The 19,940-nt window shown below is 55.8% G+C and overlaps 6 protein-coding genes across 6 annotated transcripts; 2 read left to right on the forward strand and 4 right to left on the reverse strand.

The window, feature by feature from the left end:
• Nucleotides 1–149: 149 nt before the first annotated feature.
• JN550_010625 (uncharacterized protein) lies at nucleotides 150–929 on the reverse strand (the record flags this gene model as incomplete). Its single annotated transcript, XM_049308900.1, has 3 exons — nucleotides 150–513; nucleotides 567–831; nucleotides 881–929. 3 exons carry the CDS (start codon nucleotides 927–929, stop codon nucleotides 150–152), a joined length of 678 nt encoding a protein of 225 aa, XP_049167430.1.
• Nucleotides 930–3,058: 2,129 nt separating this feature from the next.
• On the forward strand, nucleotides 3,059–4,273 carry JN550_010626 (uncharacterized protein; the record flags this gene model as incomplete). The annotated part of the gene is made up of 1 exon (XM_049308901.1): nucleotides 3,059–4,273. The coding sequence occupies one exon, from the start codon at nucleotides 3,059–3,061 to the stop codon at nucleotides 4,271–4,273; it is 1,215 nt and encodes a 404-aa protein (XP_049167431.1).
• Nucleotides 4,274–4,645: 372 nt separating this feature from the next.
• On the reverse strand, nucleotides 4,646–7,365 carry JN550_010627 (uncharacterized protein; the record flags this gene model as incomplete). Its single annotated transcript, XM_049308902.1, has 2 exons — nucleotides 4,646–6,910; nucleotides 6,988–7,365. 2 exons carry the CDS (start codon nucleotides 7,363–7,365, stop codon nucleotides 4,646–4,648), a joined length of 2,643 nt encoding a protein of 880 aa, XP_049167432.1.
• Nucleotides 7,366–10,805: 3,440 nt separating this feature from the next.
• Nucleotides 10,806–12,149, reverse strand: JN550_010628 (uncharacterized protein; the record flags this gene model as incomplete). Its single annotated transcript, XM_049308903.1, has 1 exon — nucleotides 10,806–12,149. One exon carries the CDS (start codon nucleotides 12,147–12,149, stop codon nucleotides 10,806–10,808), a length of 1,344 nt encoding a protein of 447 aa, XP_049167433.1.
• Nucleotides 12,150–13,223: 1,074 nt separating this feature from the next.
• On the reverse strand, nucleotides 13,224–15,042 carry JN550_010629 (uncharacterized protein; the record flags this gene model as incomplete). The annotated part of the gene is made up of 4 exons (XM_049308904.1): nucleotides 13,224–13,264; nucleotides 13,315–13,414; nucleotides 13,473–13,514; nucleotides 13,771–15,042. The coding sequence occupies 4 exons, from the start codon at nucleotides 15,040–15,042 to the stop codon at nucleotides 13,224–13,226; spliced, it is 1,455 nt and encodes a 484-aa protein (XP_049167434.1).
• A 2,502-nt stretch (nucleotides 15,043–17,544) lies between these two features.
• Nucleotides 17,545–19,842, forward strand: JN550_010630 (uncharacterized protein; the record flags this gene model as incomplete). The annotated part of the gene is made up of 1 exon (XM_049308905.1): nucleotides 17,545–19,842. The coding sequence occupies one exon, from the start codon at nucleotides 17,545–17,547 to the stop codon at nucleotides 19,840–19,842; it is 2,298 nt and encodes a 765-aa protein (XP_049167435.1).
• Nucleotides 19,843–19,940: the final 98 nt, after the last annotated feature.

The raw sequence follows: 19,940 nt of genomic DNA on the forward strand, positions 1-19,940 counted from the left end.
TGTTGAACGGCACTTGACGAATTATGCTTCATGGTGTATAGCGTAGTCTATCAACATGTCCTGCTTCTCTCCGTTCCTTTTATGTTCTCACCGTATACATTTTCTGTATACTGAGATATTCTCAATAGACAATGGAACTGGCTCAATTATTAAGCGCCTCGCCTGTTCCTGAAATGAAAGGATTCGTTCGATGCTGGGATGGTATTTTTCGAGACCCAGCTGCTAAAATCCGCTGACTTAGAAGCAACAAGATCGGCATTCCAGTGCCCAACGTTATCATGTATGTTGAAGTTTGAGCTGCTGTTCGAAGGACTTTCGACGACCTCGTGGGATAATGCATAAGCCAGGCGAGCTGGTTGTGTCAGGTCCAGGGTTTGGGTGTTCCCATCGAAGTCTTTCCAAGTCGTACAGCCCTTGCATAGTGCCGTAAACTTGAGGGTGTCTCCAGTCACACCTGTTCCCTTGAGGACTTGATATGTAGTCTCATTGTAGACGGACGGTGTGTAGAACCCGCTGTATTCAATTTAGCATAACGACAAAATCAACCAGGAACGAGCGATACCTACTAAGCAATACGAGACGAGTGGACCACAGTTTTACCATTGGCCCAAACAATCGTCAGAGGGTTGTATGCCATAGTACCGGCCCATGCCCAACCAATCCAGCCGAGGTTTGCTGGGCCTTCGATCTGGATCAGTGCATCGTAATCGCCCTCAGTCTTCTCGGGAAGTGCCACACGCCAAGACACTTGCGTGTCAGCATCAGTGAATGACTGAAACTTGATTCCTGTTTCGCTATCGGTGTACCCGACCGTGTCTGATTGGCCGAATACTTGAAAGTGTCAACCTTGAAGTTTCCTAGTTTGAGGGAGAACGCTTACCCGAGCCAAATAGACTAATAGCCGCCAGTATAACCTTGGGCCACCGCATGTTGGATTGAAGGGGGCGGGGGGATTGGTTCTATTTTGTTAGAGATATGTGGGAAGGGGAAGTATGGAATCAGGTGTTATATATGTGAATGTCTACCCCAAGTCAAGCGACATAAATTGCCGCACGGCATCAGGAGCCGCATATTAATATTCAAGCTGCAGGCTTCTTCTGGGACGGTACACCGTGGTTACACATGTAGCCTCTCGAGTATGAGAAGGGATAGTAAATACATTTACCCGAGGTCTACCATTAGGTATCGAGGAGCTGGACATTACCGTTTTTAGCATCTACTATTATGTTCTGCGTGACTGGGTGGGATCAAAGGCCCTTGTCTGTATCTAGATCTGGTGATGGCAATCTTACTTTGCCCACGTTATCCGCTTGGGATAGATGAGGGCTTTTGATACCCGGTAGCATGGCAACCCATAATGTTTCTCTGGGGCTACATCAGCCTTCGACACTGTGTCTTCTATATCCTCCCCGACGATCGACTGCTTCTATCTTAATCATCATTGGAAGGGTAAATGCGGCCCGACGCTACCTTGGCCGGATCGGAGTCATTAGCCCCTTGAAGCCAGGCTAATGGATGCATTCTGTCTTTATATGCTATCAGGAACCCTTGATTGAGGCGAACCACTGAAGAAGATAATTGTCGGGGCATACAGCTTGGAGCTTGATGTGCCGAGTTAACGTCTGCTCCTCGAGCTTACCAGGGGTCACGGCACTTCAGGCTAATGTCCCTATCAGGCTCCGCGGAATCAAGATCGGAAACACGCCCAGTGGGTCACTTCTGGCCGTGGAACTTTTCAGGTTAAACAAGATAGCTAATCGACAAGACTGGACTTATTCAGGAGCAAGTTGTTACATCTCCCGGACATTGTAAATACGATGGGGCGCCTTTAGTACCGTGAAGTCTTGACTGCTCATGGACCCGCGCTTGTTAGACGGATCCTTTCCGGACTCTCGTAAACCAAGTCCAGGGATACAAAGACACCTGTGCCAGAGCTGGTGAGTAGATAGATGGCCAGGATGTAGGATGAAGTCTTACAGACAATCACCTAGACACCTAATGGCGAGTGTTCAATCACAGCGGTAACTTACGGCAGATGGTGACCCTAGCGGCGAAGTTTTCATGAGCCACTGTCTCCAGCATCAGGTGTAAGTGGCGCTGGAAATGGTAACAGTTATTGCGCTGACACCTGAGACTCGGTATAACGCAGATCAAGACATTCCGTACTGGGCTGCATGAGATGCGATGAGCTCAAAGTCTTGGGTCAATCTTCACTATCTAGTCGAATTGCGGAGCACTCTTGCATGGCGTCCATCTGCCCTGGTGACCACCAGCTACACGACGAACCGTATCCACATGCCAGCCCACGAGGTTGCAGCAGTGGTTGGTGTGCCCAGCCAGCCCCGGGACTGCCGGGACTTGCAGCTGACGTGCTCACCTTAGCTTGATGGAGAGATCAGTACGATAATGTTCCGAGGGCAATGCTTTGCAGGGATGGCTTTTTATGGCAGTTGGCGGCCTTTGGGCGGTCTCGGGTCCGACTTGGGGCTTGGTCTTGGCTCCAGGGTCCTGCTGGTCTAGACTCTAGCATGTCATTGGGCCCAAGTGATTTCATATGGTGATTCATAATCGCTATCGCTAACTATCGCAACGCTGCGCGACTGGCACAGTTTCGCACACGCCGCACACACCCCCTATATTATATATCTCGTTTGACCACCCCCGTCCCCAATCGCATGCCTCACCGGCGTTTGATGCTGACGTAGTCATGTCTCTATTGCCGACAACATCCTGCCTCAATATGAACTCTCAGAGGTGATAACGCTCGTCACTGCGTGCCAGTTGTGGTTGTGTTTCCTCATCTGTTCGAGACGCCCCGTGTCAAACATTACACCCCACCCCGGGTGTCCACCTCCCTCGCAACGTCGCGGAGGACCCTGAAGGCCGCGCAAGACGCTGGTAGAACTGTCGAGAACTTGAAAAGACCGGCTGTGCGCGATACCAGCTGCACAGCTGTGTATTTGAAGGTCGTGCCGAGCCCTCCTCTGTTCTGGTCCCTGCCCGCCTCCTACAATCATCACAGCATTCGCGCATCGCCAAATCCACTCCATCGGCCGCCATGGGTTCGCTCAGCCCCTGCGCAAACCGCAAACCTCTCCACGAGGTGATGCCCCCCTTGGTCCTGGGCACCGCAACCTTCAACTCGCAATACGTCTCTGACCCCCTCAATCCCGAAGTCCTGCCTGCGGTATCCATTGTGTCGCGCACGCTGGAGCTCGGCATCAATGCCTTCGACACCTCACCGTACTACGGACCCTCCGAGACGATCCTCGGTGATGCGCTGGCACATCCGTCTAATGCCCAGTACCCACGATCTTCCTACTTTCTCGTGACCAAGGCCGGTCGTATTGCTGGCAACGAGTTTGACTATAGCCCGTCATGGGTACGGTACTCGGTCTACCGAAGCCTGGAGCGGTTGCATACCACATACTTGGACCTGGTGTACATGCACGATGTAGAGTTCGTGTCGCCTGACGAGGTCTTGGAAGCTGTTGGCGAACTTCGACGTTTGCGGGATGAAGGCGTCATACGATATGTTGGGATCAGCGGGTACCCGGTGGATCAACTTTGCGCTCTTGCAGAGATGCTTCTCGAGAAGACTGGGGAGCCACTCGACGCTGTTCTTAGCTACAGTCACTTCACCATCCAGAATACGACCTTGGGCACGTCGGCTGTTCAGCGCTTCACGCAGGCTGGAGTAGACGTGGTACTGAACGCAAGCATGTTGGGCATGGGCCTTCTTACAACCCGGGGCGCCGATGCTGGACCCATGGCCGTTTGGCATCCTAGCCCGTCCGGCCTACGCGGTGCGATCAAGGATCTCGTATCGGTAGCACAGGCTGCCGACGAGAAGCTCGAGGTGGTGGCTATACGCTGGGCGCTGGACACCTGGGCTCGTGATGGCTCGACCCGCGGGGTCTCCTCGTCCTGGTTGCCGGAGGGAACCAGAGTTGGTGTGAGCGTCATGGGGGTCGCCAACGTCGCCGAGCTGGAGGAGACATGGCGCGTATTCCGCAGCGTGCTTGAAGGCTACAATGCGCAGCCCTCTGGTCCCGGGATGGTTGAGGCACACGAGTGGAGCTTGAACCGGCGAAAGAAGATCCAAGGCCTCGTCGAGAAGATGTGGGAGGTGCTCGGGGACTGGAAAGATTACAGTTGGAGCAGTCCTGAGCCTGGGTTCGTGAATACACGGAGGAAAGAGGACAAGGGCGTTGTGCCAAAGAACGATAGCATCTTTGAAAAATACTTCAAGAGGCAGGGACTTCCGAACTGACCGCGGAGGAAATTGCCCCTACAGCATTGTCCAAGGAGCACAGGGTGGTCTGAAAAACGCCAAGTCCGACAACTTGGGAGGGAAAAGCAGTACTGCGCTGAGATTGTAGATACGCTGTGGATCAATGCCCCTTCTATTCATCATCCATGAGAGTTAGTTACCTGCCCCTGCTGTTCCAAACCCAATGCTCTCGATCACGAGGCCAATCTAGCAAGTCAAACCCTAAGACAAAAGTATCTATACCGTACAAGCCCACTTGCCCTTGATGACCCAGCCAAGAACGCCCAATCCCAATGCGCGCACATGTCGGCTTGTGATGTGTCATATACTACCGTGATGAAAATTCAAATAAGGAACTGTGTGGTGGAGACCTCATTGAGTGACTTCGCTCGGCCGTTCAACGCGGGCGGAGTGGCCAAGCTGCTTAGAATCTTCTTCTCCGTCCGAAAGCGGGGCCGGGGTTTCGGGGGTCACCGTAACACTGGGAGGTTGTGCTGTTGTGCCAGGCAAGATCTTCTTCGCCTCAGATATGGAACTACCGGCGCTGGTATCAAGTGTCAGGTGGTTCGCAGGTTTGGAATCGATGTCGGGTGAGGATATGTCCAAGGTCGTGCTCGATTCCTTCTTCTCGTCCGTGGGAAGAGATATGGATGGGGCATGATCAGATGTATTTATCTCGGTCGGCATCACGTGTTCGACATGTTCGTGGTGCTCTTCGGAAGCTTTGTCGGAATCCGCATCTTTGGAGTCCCCGGGCTTCGGCGACTTGTCGCCAGCTGCCGCCTGGCCATCGATAGGAACACCAACCATCTGCGCCAAGCTGTTGAAGTTGAACATGGGCTCGTTGCCGGCGCCTTCGTCGTCGCTTTTCCCGCCTCCGAGACTAAGTCCACTCGTTCTGGGATCCTCGGGGTCAAGACCGCCTCGGCTATAGCTAGCAGGCATGCTGTCAATTCCACTGGAGGAAATGGAGCTTGCATTGCTAATCTGGCGTAGATGAGACGACCCTCGGGAGGGCTGAGAAATGGGGATCGGCAGGGCAGAGCCATCACCGCGGTCGACGCCCTTCCCTTTGTCCTGCGTGCCCCCAGTTATTGAACCTGCCGCGCCAGAGGTAGAGGAGGGGGCCTCGCCTCCCTGGTTGGCGGTCGCATTTGCAGCAGCTACACTGGCTTCAACGCGCAGACTTTGGCTACCAGCAGCACTATTGCCTCGTCTCCGACCCAGGCCCAGGCTAAGGGTACTGGCGCTGGCCGAGCTTCCGCCGTCTGAGTGGCCGTATACGGCGCTCTTGCGTTTGTTTGCCTTTCGTTCCTCCTTCTCCTTCTTCTTGGCTTCCTTTTTGGCCTCCTTTTCGGCCTTCTTCCTCCGTTCCTCTTCGTCAGCCAAGGATAGCCTTATTGCCTCCGCCATCATCATACTTTCGAGGTGGGCGGCATCAATGCGTTCTCTGCTGGGCCCTGTGCGGGCAGACGAGCTTCGGTTGCCAAGCTCGGGTCCTCCCACGGGTGAATCTGGTGCCTGGTTGCCTGTGCCCAAGTTCGACGTGGAGCCAGGGCTTTCGCTGCCGGTGGCTCCGGTCTGTCTGCGGCTGAAGCGGCTCGAGCGCCCGAAGAGAGACCGGGAGGAGTCATTGTTGTTGCCCATGACGAAGGCAGCGTGATGCAGAGCATCAGCCGCCGCGGCTCTGCGGCGCTGCTGGGCGCGAGCGGCAGTGAGCTTGGTCACCCAGTCTGGGCGGATTCTGTCCGTGGTGATGACGCTGGGGTCATTGGCTGACACACTTGTCGCGCGACGGCGATTGCTGTTAGGGACCGGTGTCGTAGCCGAGGTGGGTGACAGGCCAGAGCTAAGAGACGACGACGAGGACATGGCGGTGCCCATAGAACCAAGGCCCGGGGGGTTGTAGGAATAGGTGAGACCGCGACGAAAGGGCGGGGGCTCATAGGTGATACCGAAGTCTGTCTGTGTACAGTACGGGCAGCATGCGGCCTCCATGATCAGCTCCCCCTGCTGCTCTTCTGAATTCTGGGGGTTTTCCAACTCGTTCGACTGGTCGCCGTGATGTTCGGGAAGGTGAGGATCTGGCCGCTTGATCTGCACAAAGCATTCGCTGCAGATAAACTGGTCACAGCAGCGGGTCTTGTTCAGATAGCGAGGATAATATAGGCAGCAGATGGGGCACTCGTCGCCATCCTTGTACAGGAACACCTCGAGGGGTTGACCGTTCACAAAAGGGTCGTGCGCCAGGTTGACCTCCCGCGGAGCGATGTCCTGTTGGGAGCCGTTACGCGAGGAAATACTAAGGGCTGCTGCAATGGCCTTGTGAGGTTTTGACATCCTTGACGGGGTGGGCGAAGTGGGCGAGGGCAGAGACGAGGCGGGATTCGAGCCTGGGCCTGCCTTGTCAGACGCGGCTGACAGCGTTCTCGGCCCCATGGGCACCGTCAGGCTGCTGAGGTTCTGGAGGGATGTGCTCGGCGATTCGGCAGGTCGTGGTTGTGGAACCAGGTTTTCGGGCACTTCGTCGGCCGGAGGAATGTCGAGACCACGGGCGGCGGCTATGATCTGGTGCTCCGCCCAGTCGTCTTTGAAGTCGTCCAGTCCACGCCAGAAAGGAGCTATCCTCCTCTCAATCTGTAACGCGGAGAGTATGTGTCAGCGAACGGATGCAGCCGCCTCGCCCGGAAGAAGCATGGGAGGACCCGACTTACTTGTAATTGCCGTACGATGGGCTTGCTAAAATCTTCCGAGGCCGTGTAGACGCCGACAGTCACCAAGAACCCACCGTCGACATGTTCCTCCTTCATGCTCCTTTCCCGTTCCTTGATCCGCGCCACCCGCTCCCTCTCCAATCGCCTGGCCTCCCGCTCTTGCTTCGTCTCTCTCCGTTCAAAGGGGGCGTCGGCTTGCGGGGTCCGGGAGTTCGATCCAGACCCGGTCAGCAGCTCCAAGGCCGATAGCTCGCGTCGGCTCGACCGCCTCCCCGATCGCTCACTCGACTCTCCGTGCTGGCCCGCCGCCAAAGACGCCGAGTCGTAACGCCCCGGGCGCGGCCCATCCCGGGCCTCTTTGGTGTGCGCATTGCCCATGATGAGCAGCGGCTTGTGTCGTAATCGCCAGTATGCTCTCTGTCTTGTGCGTCGTTGGAGGCTGTAGCAGGGCCGGGCTAACAAGCGCAGCGCAGTACAGCGCGGTGCAGAGCAGGGACGAGGGGAGAGGCGAGGTTGAGCGACGGCAACAGACTACCTACACCAGGTGGTCGTAACTGGGTACTCAATCAGGCTGGGCCAGCCGGTGGATCCTGGCCCCGAGAGCGCGTGTGGAATGCGCCCGCCGACAGGTCGACCGGGGGGTTGAGAGGAGGCCGGATGCCGGATGCCCAGTTTGCTTCGCTCCCCTATGCAGGCAAGAGTTTCCTCGCTGATGGGCTCGGCCGCCGAGTGATTCGATGCTGGGAGGGCCGACTACGAGGTCCGCAGCAAGGGACGTTGAGACCGGCGAAACTCGGTAAAGATGTATCGCGGCGTTCGTTCGTGACGAGGTGGTGAGGATCGGTTGAAGATGGGATGAGGTGAGGTGAGGTGAGGTGAGGTAAGGTCCAAGTGCCAAGTGGGATGGATGGGTGGGTGGGTGGATGGTGGATGGTGGATGGTGGATTGCTGCAAACGTGTGGAGCACTCGACTGGGGTCTCGGGCATCACGGGCAGCGTGCTGCGAGCACTAATAAGTAACGGTACTGTTCAGTACATAGTACGGATACACCGCCTACCAACAACGCCAGGCCGCCGAGGAGAGAATGGGTAATAAGATCTGGGGGTTGATGCTCTTTTTGTCTTTTTGTCAACGGGATACCGGCCGCGTCGCTGGACGTGATGGTGATGATGCTGTCGAAGGTGACGACCGTCCACTGATGGTGACGAGTGGGGTGCGTTGTCGTTCCGCCGATTCGTCCAGTCATGCGCACTCCCCGGCCGTGTTGCTCTGCAAGCACTGTTACTGACCACCACGAAGTCAAATTGCAGTCAGTCGCCGTGTTCTCTGTTGTTTGGCATTGGCTCGCAACCTACCTACCTGTCTGGATGCCTGGATGCCTGGATGCCTGGGTACCTAACTAACACCTATGTTAAGCTTGGGTCACGATGGGCCATGAGAGTGGGACTGCATTCTGCTTTTTGCACTCTGCTTCCAAGCTTGCTTTGGTGGTTTCACGCTGCTCATTCGTTCCCTGGTCCACTGTACTGTGTATTGTGGGAGGCACCATGTTTACTTCGTTACCGTCCAGTGGGACGACTGACGCCCGACGCCCGACGCCCGACGCTTCCAGGCGGTTTAGTAGCTTTGTCCTGCGCGCGCGTACTGTGGTACAAGCCTAAGTAGATAGTTCCAGGTTAAGCTACAGGGACCTTATCGTTGCAGAGGCGTGTAGGACTGGCTCTCGGCCTCGCAAACCAAGCCGACAATTACTTGAAAGTGCCGGCGGCTGCGGCTAAGCAGAAGCCCAGGTTTGTAAGCCTTTATTTAGCCCGTGTGTACTCGGACTGACTACCTGCAAGTTTACACAAGCATCTCCTTCCGCTGCTCTGAAAGTTCGAAATCCGACTGACGGGCTCTGGGTCTGCGACGAACATCTGACTTGCAGTACATGCACCAAAAGCTACCTGAGCTGGCCCGGTCCGCAGGAGTGTCCAAGGTACAATTCTGCTGGAATCAGTTAACGGGGAACAACCCTGCAGTTTGCTAACTTCAATCACGGTGTCGCCGGAGTAGTCAACAACTTGACAGATCGCCAACACCTCCGTTGCAGATTGGAGATAAGGTCTCTGCTTCTACTACAGGGCAGTACCTATGGCGACACGTGCAACAGAGCCAGGTCGGCACACAAGCAAGGCTAGCCAAGCCGTCAAGTCTCAAGACGTCTAATCTGCATCTGCTGCAGGAAACATGCAGCAGACATCTTGACTTCTACAGCGAACCAGCCGCACCACGCCACCGCGCTACCGGGATACCACCTTAGCACCATCTTAATACGTCCCCAGGGCAGTTGCGGAGGTGGGCACAGCGCCGCCTTGTATGCGGCGGTGCAGGTGATGCCACAGATATAACCTGGAATTGGGCTCTACGGTACATACCGAAAGCGGGATCCAGAGAGCAATCCTGGGCGTCCATGGGCAGCGGTACTTCGTAGTAGGGAGTGAGATGATACGACGATAAGTTGAACAATCTCTCATCGTATGCTCAGCGCTGATGCGATGCTGGACACGCTGCACAGCTGCACATCACATGCACCTCCTGCATTCTTCAAGCTCCAATCTTCGTTACGGTCTTCAATTCCTAGCATCGGCAATTTTGCCTACTACCACAGTACCTGAGGCCTAATTCGTCCACCCCTAGTCTGCAATGTCAATCTCCACATCAGCCGCCTTCTTATCACTGGCCACTGATCTCTCGCCCCTTCCAGTCATGAGAGCAGAAAAAGATATCATCTATACCAGATATTCAGGGATCATGGGATTCAACAAGAAACCTGTTGCAGGCAAAGCGACGTCAAGGCAATGGGCCATGCTATTCAAGGGCTTCCTGTTTACCATTGGCGATGAGACACTAGCCCCAGGGCTGGCGTCGTCCACAGATGCCAACCCGGCAGTGAGTACAAGGCTACCGGATCATCATACCGTCTCTAGACACGCACCCGCAATCCTAGTACATTTTGACAGACCTTTTCTACCTACGCTATGCAGTAGAGTAGGATGAAGACTGCTTCCGAAAACGCTGTTGTTGAAATCAGGAGACCAAGATACTAACTAACAGACGCCTTTTCTACCTGTTCTGTCTGCTTGTTTGGGAAGCAGACTTGTTATAATCCACGGACTGTATACGTCGGTTATGGATTATGCACATTGCGTTTTATACCTGAGTAGAATAAACATTTGAAGCACTGCATTGGCAAGACCAAATACACGAGGTCATCGTAAGGCAGTAGGCAGTGACTCGCAAGTATGCAGTACTTGGCACGGCAGATCAGAGCTCCCAGAGCTGTTTGCGCGAGCTACTTAGAGGACCTGACTTCAGAGTGAGTGATAGTGTTTTTCGACTTGATCCTTATCCTTGATTTTCAAATGTGAGACCATATATTGCACCCTGCCTCCTTTATCGGTTGGACATTATTTTGCAGTATACTCACGGTGGCATGCTGGAGACTACAGCCGTTTTGGTAGAGGCCCAATGCCACCAGGCTACATGTATGGCATCAGTATCACAACTACTCATTCGTCTCCCATCACCTATGCACTATAATGTCGCGGATGAGCAATCGGGATTCGCAATAACTTGAATAGACTGCAGTCCAAAACCTAGACTGTCAAACCCTCGTTCGCCTGGGTTTCATCAGATGGTCGAATGGTCACATTAGAGCAAAGTTCGTGGAATCCAACGTCGACAACAGGGGCGCTGACACTACCAGAGTGATTAGTATGGCAACATTGCTTTGTTATGCCTGTGGCGACTCGGCCACCCGTGCTGATTCTGTGCATCACATGTCCGTCCCGGCAGAAAACCTTCGCGCGACCCAGGCAGCGCCGTACTCGTCGTACTCCTGCTTCGTGACGCAGAGGCTATTGATGTCCTCGTGTTTGGCAAGATGAGATCCCCCTGCCCAGGTACTGGTGATGGGGTCGACAGGCCGCGCGACTCTCACTATACAGTCGTCGGGCACTAGTTGCACAATCTCCTGCTGTAGGCGTTGGATGAAGCCGTCAAATAGGACGTTGCCTCCCACCACGACAATATTGGCGAGAAGAGCCGGCCACAGGCCGATGGGGACCACCTGCAAGGATTCCAACACCAGGTTCGCGATGCCCGACTGCTGCAAGCCAATGTCGGAGGGGTGGAATAGTACTTCGGGCACCGTGAAACGCTCATTCCGCAACGTCAACACGTCTTCTGTCGTTTCTCCAACTCTTGCGGCCGCCAGCTTCTTGGCTCTTGACGCCTGGTTGGGGTCATAGTCGCGCACAATGCCCTTGGATATCGTATGGAAGTCCGGCAGCACGTAATCCTTCGCTACACCTCCGCCGGTCAGGTACGGCTCTCTCCGGTCCCCTCTCGTCCCCTTCCATGTCCTTTCGAGGTCTTGCTTGAAGTCCAGGGACACGTAGCATGCCTGCTCCTTCATCTCGTTGACAATGTAGATATCGTTCCGCATGTCGTAGTGGCGCAGGGACAGCAGACGGGTGAGATGATTTGTCATGAGCTTGCCGCCGACATCGAGGCGGCGGACGGCGGAATGGATGGGTCGCCCGTGGAACAGCGGCGTGACGGTGGTATGGGAGTAGCCCGAGTCGATGAGCATCAGGATCTCGGCAGGCAACTGGGCCACAGTATCGGGGGCCCGGGGGGTTCGAAGGATGGCTTGCACATCGTGGTAGGCGTTGAAGGAGGGCCCGTTGCCGCGATAGTAGCTTGCAAAGCCGAACTCCTCGAACACCATCTGGTCACAGTGGGTCTGCAGTATCGGCAACGAGTTGGAGGATTCGGCAAGCAGCAGTCGCGTCTCGGAGGGATCGCAATGTTGTGGCGCGCCATCGTCGAAGAACTCGCGCTCCCAGATCTCCTTCTCTGCCTCCCAGTTCACGACAAAGCCCTTCTCCACCGGCCTCCGGAAGGCCATCTCGCCGAAGTCCTTGCAGCTGTCCAACTCGGAGCCGACGTAGGCTTTGCGGTCGCCATCGCGCGCTATACAGTTGGGGATCACTCGCGGCTGGTCTGCCACGTCTTCCGTCACGAAACCCGCTTTGATCGTGTAGGCGCCATTGTCGAGAACCAAGGTCTTGGCCGGCGGCGCTGGACGCGACGTCCTGGATCTTCGGGGCGCCATGGCGGCGTTGCGTTTTCCTGCGGGCGGCAAGCGAGAATCGGGTGCAGGGCTACCTTGGTCGATAGGCAGTCTGCAGCAGATGTGGACCGCGCTGCTGGGTGCTTGTAGGCATACGTATCGCGAGGCTTCAACACGGTAGTGCTCTGGCGGGCGTTGCCGGCGTCGGCAGATATTCGAAAATATCTACCAAGTTACGGAGCCGATTTGAGAAGGCTTGCATCATGGATCGAGCTTTGCTTCCAAGTCAAAGCCGGGGCACCGGGAGGATGCCTGGATGCATGTGGCGTGCGTGGGTAGGGTGACTTGTACTTAGGTACCTACCTCCAGGTGTGCTCAGGGGTCCATGCTAGCGTGGGCCCAGGCCCATGGAGGCTGTTAGCTAAAGGCAAGTAAGTATACCAGAGAAGTAGACCATGTAGCATCCATGGATCCTCCTGTGGACACCTCAACTTGGTGTTGTCTCTGACGGTGTGCGCTATAATTGCTGCGGCGTTTTGTTGCGCGTGCCACTTCTCTACGTGGTATCAATTCGGTAGCTAGGTTAAAATGTCTACACGGTCGCCATATGCGAAGTTCTATCCATCCCTCTCCTCCACCTAGGTATGCACTGCTTGTCCTACATGGGCACCTCAGGATTCACTGACTGCTGGCCGCCCGAAACCACCTGTTCACCTCCAACGTGTGGCAATACTGCCCTACCTTTTTATACTCATATGTATAAGATGTTGCGTATCATGCATCAAACCCCAATGTGGCATTGTCTTGGCTGTGTGCTAGTCGAGTACGTAACTTCACCACCTTCTTAAGAATGTAACTTGGTCAACTGAGAGGACTGTTGTAGATTCCGCATATGTACATGCAATCAGTTCATAGCCGCATGCACGTGCAGAGACGACATGTCCATGTTCGGGTAGAGTAGAGATAGATTTGCTACACTGAGCGGCGCCCTTTGCACACGAGCCAGATGCTAGCTCAAACGGTATATTGCAATCTTCTGTGAACGCTGCGCACAAATAGGTTTCAAGTCGGGCCCGTACCAATCAAGGCTTCGCTCGTCATCCAGGGCGCGCAGAACTAGTAGAGTTCTCGAATGTGGCGGCCACGGGCCGAACACCCTGGCCTCTGTTAGCTGGGCTCAAGCTTGTATGGTGAAGCTTCCACTCACAATCGCAATGTGTCATTGTCGAGCCCTCGTGGTGCTTGATACAGTACCCTCCACCACAAACCCTGCAGTGGAGCTGCGTCTGCGCAATGCAGTCAAGACACTTGGAACGCCGAGTTAGCCATATCATACAGTGGACTGGTCAAGAGCTCCTCACTGACATTCGTCTGGCACTCCCAGCAGTCTCGCTTGATCTTGGGGTCCTGCACAGCCTGTTAGCAAACTCTGCGATGCCGTGTCTCTGCAACGTGGATGTCATCTCTCGGGGGATTCGCTGCATACAATTTCGAGACGATTCAAGATCTCCATCATGACTAATGGGAGTCCCTTCACGTCTCTACATGAACCAGGGCCGTGTATAGGTCAGATAATGCCGAGCTGCAGATAGCATCATCGGCGTTTCCCCGTCCTCTCGCCGATGTCCCGCATATTGCACTCCATACAGTAGCCTATCCGTACCTTGAGTTTGGGAGGTTCGGTCGCAACCGCCTCGTGATCTGACAAACTGCCTGTGTCCTCCACGATGTGAACGTGCTGGGCTGCCTGCAACTCTGCATCCGTGGGGGCCTGGTAGCACGACTCGCACCACCACTGGTCGCAACTGAAACAGTAGCGATCTCGGATACAGTCCCAACACCGTGGTACAAACCGCAGTGGTTCCTTTCCGTCGGCATGAATGTTCTGGGGCCGGGTCGCATTCTTCGGGTTGGAGGAGTGGAGCGGTGGCGGCGCCAAGAGGGGGAGCTGCTCAGCAAGAGATTCGCCGTATTCAGTGAAGCCCTCAGGCGCACAGCCGCACGAATTACATCCTCCGAGTGCAAAGGTTGCAACAGACCAGGGTGACCTCCCGCCAGGAACGGTCAAAACCGGAACTCTTCCAAGGGCTGGCGAGTTCTGGTGTCGGGGGCCGGTGCAAAGAACGGCGTCAAAATTGATCGCGGAGCGACAGTCCAGCAACGTCTCGGCCCATCCCTCCGCAATAGGTCTGCTGATCATCTTCCCCCTCTTGTGATACCAGTCGTCCCCATCGGCAGTCATGGCCTCTTTCAGCGCATGATTCGACTTGTGGTTCCAATCGATGCTGATGCTGGCGCTTCGTGCGGACGGCGTTGATGCAGTCGAGGTCGCTGCTGGTAGGACAGGCGTATCCTTCTTGCCGAAGATGTAGAGTCCCTTCAACTGAGGTGTGCCCTCCTCTCGGCTGGCGCGACATGCGTACCGAAGCGACTGCATGAGTTTCCGCTCGTTGAGGTTCTTCGCGTCTCGGATGGACAGTATACGAACGTGGAACCTCGGGTCCACGAGGATCTCGTTCACAAGCTCGGCCGTGACAGAGAGGCCATCGAGAACAAGCGTCTGCACATTCTGGAGGACACCAAAATGTCCAATATTGTAGAAGATGCCCCTCAGGGGACCAGAGTAAAAGTCATCCTCGGTGAGGTTTTCGTCGAGCTGCACATTGCGCCAGATCTCGCCGCCATGGTCAATGGCCTTGATATCGACTTGGGCCGAGTGAATGCTCGTAAGATCGACGTGTCGAAAGACACCAGGGGTGTGTTGGATCAGGCCGCGAAGTGCTTTGGAAGCAGAGGCAACGCGCAGGAGAGAAGTAATGGGAAGGTGTGGAACGATGTGATGGAGCACAAGCGTGTTGGATAAGAGGTCAAGCAAGGTGGGTTCGGATGGCTCGGACAGTTCGCGCGTGTGCTGAGAAATGGCCCCTGATGCCATTACATGCAGATACCGGCTGCCCTAGAAAAACGTGGTGTAGCAAATCTCGCGCCCTATACAGATGAGGCCGGAACTTTGGGCCGGTCCGATATCCGGAGATCGAGGACCGTTTAGGTGTACCTATCAGACAGGAACGAGGACGCGGTGGAAGTAGGACAGCAAGAGCACAGCTCTAGCCTCGACGGTCAAAGCAGGGAAATAGACAAAACGACGGCGTGTTGGTATTGTGTCGCTGCTACATGCGCTGGTGCGGAAAATGAGGAGGACGAGAAGCCAGGTCCCAGGCGGGATCCCTCGTCAAGAAGTATGCAACTCGGTCGAGGATCATCAGACAAGATCCCACGTCCATGCGGGGGGCTACTCGGGGTTCTAGAGCTCCTATGGTATGCAATAAGGGTACCCCTGTCTGGGCTAGCAGCTGTTGAGATGGGGTTTAGACGGGGTGGGCTCTGTTGCTATTGCCTATTGGAGAGTCTTGGAACATTAAGATCGCTGCATTATTGGGAAGCATTGACACCCTTGGCTTCCGCTACCCTACTTACTGTATGTGGAGAGTGGGACGCTGACAGCTGGGACAAGATATGAGTGTTCAGATCTGAAGCTGTCCGCCATCTTTCGTTTGATGTATTGTGCGTCCCTCTACCAAGGTCCGTGGAAGCACTCCGCAACCAAGCGCACCTCGAGTATGGGCTTTCTATAGGCCATCCACACCAGAGCAATTTGGCAGTAGCCATGCAGAGGGAGAGGGAGCTAAACCACCTTAACTACTTGGCTATCCATCCATTCTCGACATCTTGGCAGCCCACGCGGATGCTGCCTCAAGCATTGGAAGGATCACCGGAGAGCCGCCGCCAATCTACCGGATCAACCTGCTAAGAACGTCAGGTACAGGATGGCAAGATTCATCACGGACTCGACGCGCCGCAGGTTCCAACGTCTTGGCTGCTTGGCTGTCGAGCAGTACTGGCGATCTCTCGGACTATCAGTCTTGGAGTGTTTCCTCTGCTGACTTGGCAGTAACACACTCGTCATGAGTCCAGTTTTAGCCGCTGCTACCTAGCGGCTGCCATGGATCCATGGGCCTGAGAGCCCCCCAAGCCATACTATGTACTATTTGTGGTAGTGCCATCTGGGTTCTGGGTTCCAGCTCTGTACCTAGGTAGCTCTGGGGGTCTCCTTGGCCCCCTGTTGACCGCTGTCGCCCGCTAACGAGCCCGCTAGGGCTGCTGGGGGCAGGCAGATCTCGAAACAGCACTCCCGGGAGACGTGCCCCGCGCCGCCGTCCGCCTCATTATCCACAGTCACACTTGGTCCGTTGCCTTATCCGGTTTCTCTTATCGTAGGAAATGAGACACGAATGGGGCTGGGCCCGACTATTGGTTGTTCACAGTACCAAGACGGCAGATACCTTAGTACCGACGCAGGTGCGGCGGGAGCTCACTGACCTTCGCATGGGGGTCAAGGGGTTCAAGGGGGTAAGTGTGAAGGAGGGTCAAGGTCAAAGCCCGGTCAGCTGACGGCATGCCACAGAGCCACTGAGGTGAGGTTGGTCAGAGTGACAGTAGAGGAGGCATGGGGAGGGGAGAATGTCCAACTATCAAGGGAGGACCAAAAAAAAGTTGTTGAGATGGCGACCGCTGCTATGACCTGCATTCAGTCGGGACTGGTGTCCCGTCGCCGAGAATGGCTTGAATGGCTGGAAGGGCTCCCGGCAGGTGTCGAGCAAAATGGCTTCTGTTGCAGCGGCGTGCACAGAGCGGCACTCACACTCAACAAGACCCAGACGGACAGGAAAGGCGGACATGGTTATTTATACACGCACGTTTGTGGTCTGAACCTAGGTAAGTGCGTTTCGGTCCAGCTGGTCTGTTGGCGGGCAGATAGTCTATAGTATCTTGGGTGGCAAAAGTCTGGAAGCGGGCACAGTTGCAGGAGAAGTCACTGTTGATGCCAATTATGTTATGCCTTCATTGCCTGGCCACTTGGTACCTTGGGTATCGTGGTGTCAAGTCAAGTTGCGGCGTAGCTTGGGTAGCTCAGCGCCTGGATGGACTGGCAGGACTCGGCCTCGTCCCGGGTTTAACGTTAGCATTGCGGGCAGGTCTCCGGTGGCGCCTCGGCTGCGATGGCGGCGCTGGCCGAGACGTCATGGGCCACACACACACATCGCTCGAGGTGGAATGTCAAAGAACATGGCGATAGTGGCTGGTTGATTTACAATCAAACACATGGCTCCAGTTTAAGGCAACGCTCCCTCGCCGTCGTTCCGAGTCGATCGCAATGCGTCAGCCGCTCCTTTCTGCTCCCACTGAAGCCACTCTTCACGTCGCCGTCAACCTCACCGCACGCCAAGTCCGGCCCTGAACCGAAACGCAACCCGCATTGTCTCGCTGCGTCGCAGACGTGTCGGCGCTCGAGTGTCTTGTCCAAGGTCGCCTCGTTGAAGCGTCACGCCCACCCACTCCAAACCACTCGATAAACCCAGAGGCCCCCGTTTGCGCCATGGCAGACCAGCCCTCGCTGGCTTGGGCCGCGTCTTTCGCCGTCGCCGCGCCCGCTGCCACGGCCTCCAAGGACCTCAAAGGCGACAAGATCATCCTCCCCCAGTCGGCTCTCGAACAGCTCCTCGCCGCGTCCTCGACCTCGACGCGTTCCGCCCGCTCGACCTTCACCGCGTACGATCGCTCCAACCCCTATGCTTCCGCCTACGATCGCACTCAGCAGCATGCATACTATGCCGATACGCAGCAGCAGCTTCCGAACCCGCTCATGTTTCGACTCGTCAACGGGGCCAACGGAAACGTGGTGCATGCTGGCATACGCGAGTTCTCGGCCGACGAGGGCGAGGTCGCCCTTAGCCCGTACTTGTTGGAGGCGCTTGGTATCGAACCCGGCGCCGCCTCCAGTCCGACGAACGGTGCCTCGTCGCCGGAGCAGGTCGATCTCGCCATGGACGACGCACCATCGGGGCCGAGCATCACAGTGCACGCCAAGCAGCTCCCCAAAGGCACGTACGTTCGCCTACGACCCCTCGAGGCGGGCTACAACCCCGATGACTGGAAGTCCTTGCTGGAGCGCCAGCTCAGAGAGAGCTTTACCACCCTGACCAATGGGGCTGTCCTCGAGGTCCGAGGCGTCAAGGGGGAAACTTTTCGCTTTCTCATCGACAAATTCGAGCCGGGTGGGGATGGTATCTGCGTGGTAGATACGGATCTAGAAGTGGACATCGAGGCTCTGAACGAAGAGCAAGCCAGGGAAACGATGCGGCAGATCATGACCAAGTCGCAGAAAGCACCAGGCGCTGCAGGAGGAAGTTCTCTTGGCCACGATATCAACATATGGAAACCCGTGGACGGCCAGGTGCTTGCGGGCGACTACGTGGACTACGAGTTGTCCTCGTGGAGTCGGTCGAGGCCCTTGGAGGTCACGTTAAGCGGCATCGAGGACGACGATGCGGTCGATTTGTTCGTAAGTCCAAAATCTCCGCGCCAGCGAGCCGAGCCTCGGCAGTCCGAGCATGTATTTGGCTGCTTCGGGGGTTCCTCGGACGGAGCCAAGTCCATCACGATACTGCCTACCAATGTTGAGATGGAGGGCGCCGAGAGCATCTTGGTTTCCGTTCACGGATACAAGGGAACGGGCTCGGAATGCCTGGAGGCATCCCCCCACCCATTCACTTTGCGAGTCAAGTCCACCGCCGGAGATACGCCAGCTCCGATGGAGGCAAAGCGGCCTCAACAATCGTCTCCAGACGAGGAGAAGTGCCCAAACTGTGGCCAATGGGTTCCCCAACGGACTATGGTGCTTCATGAGAATTTCTGCCGGCGCAATAATATCGCCTGTCCCAAATGCGCCACCGTCTTCCAGAAGAACTCAACTGAGTGGTCTGAACATTGGCATTGCCCCCACGACGAAGCTTTTGGTTCGTCGAGAGCGAGCGAAGCAAAGCATGGTGAGATTTATCATACCGAGCGGCAATGCCCCTCGTGTCCTTTCGTCACAAACTCGATCCCGGATCTTGCCCGTCACCGGACCTCCCTATGCCCTGGCAAGATCATTCTATGTCAATTCTGCCATCTAGAGGTACCCCAGGAGGGAGATCCGTTCAACCCATCTGCAGACACTCTGCTCTCTGGGTTGACGGAGCACGAAGTTGCAGATGGTGCGCGTACGACTGACTGCCATCTCTGTGGCAATATCATTCGACTGCGCGACATGTCGGCTCATTTGAAGCACCATGAACTCGACAAGGCACAGCGACCAAGGCCCCCTATCTGCAGGAATGCCAATTGTGCACGAACGCTACATGGCGTCGGGAAAAAGGGCGTGGTCGGCGCTGGTACGCAGATGGGTCAAGGCCCTGGAAATGACCTTGGACTCTGCTCCATGTGCTTCACGCCTCTATATGTGCAACTGCACGACCCTGAGGGCAAGGCACTACGCCGTCGCATCGAGCGTCGCTATTTGACCCAGATGATGCAAGGGTGTGGGAAGAAGTGGTGCGCAAATGAATGGTGCAAGACGGGCAGGGTCAACATGGACCTAGAGGCGCGAAGTTCAAGTGCTTCGGCGGTGCTTCCTCTGATCAAGCCCCTGATGGAGACCGTGAGGGATATGGGCTCACCCATGTACTTCTGCGTAGACGAGACGAACCAGAGGAGGAGAAAGCTCGCTGAGATGATCGAAGCTGAGAAGGGCTGGGACTTGGAGTGGTGCATTGCCGCTTGTGAGGTAGAGGGGCCAAACCTGGACAAAGCCCGCGAGTGGTTGGGCAACTGGGCTCCCACTCGTACAGAATAGGGAAGTCGAATGACAGCATTGGAGGGCGTTGGGTATTTGAGCATTTTCACGCGCAGATGTGGGATTAGACGACGTAGAGGAGACATGAAGCCCAGCAT

The sequence above is a fragment of the Neoarthrinium moseri genome (assembly GCF_022829205.1).
Source record: "Neoarthrinium moseri strain CBS 164.80 chromosome Unknown scaffold56_Wmoseri_CBS_16480, whole genome shotgun sequence".
NCBI lineage: Eukaryota > Fungi > Ascomycota > Sordariomycetes > Amphisphaeriales > Apiosporaceae > Neoarthrinium > Neoarthrinium moseri.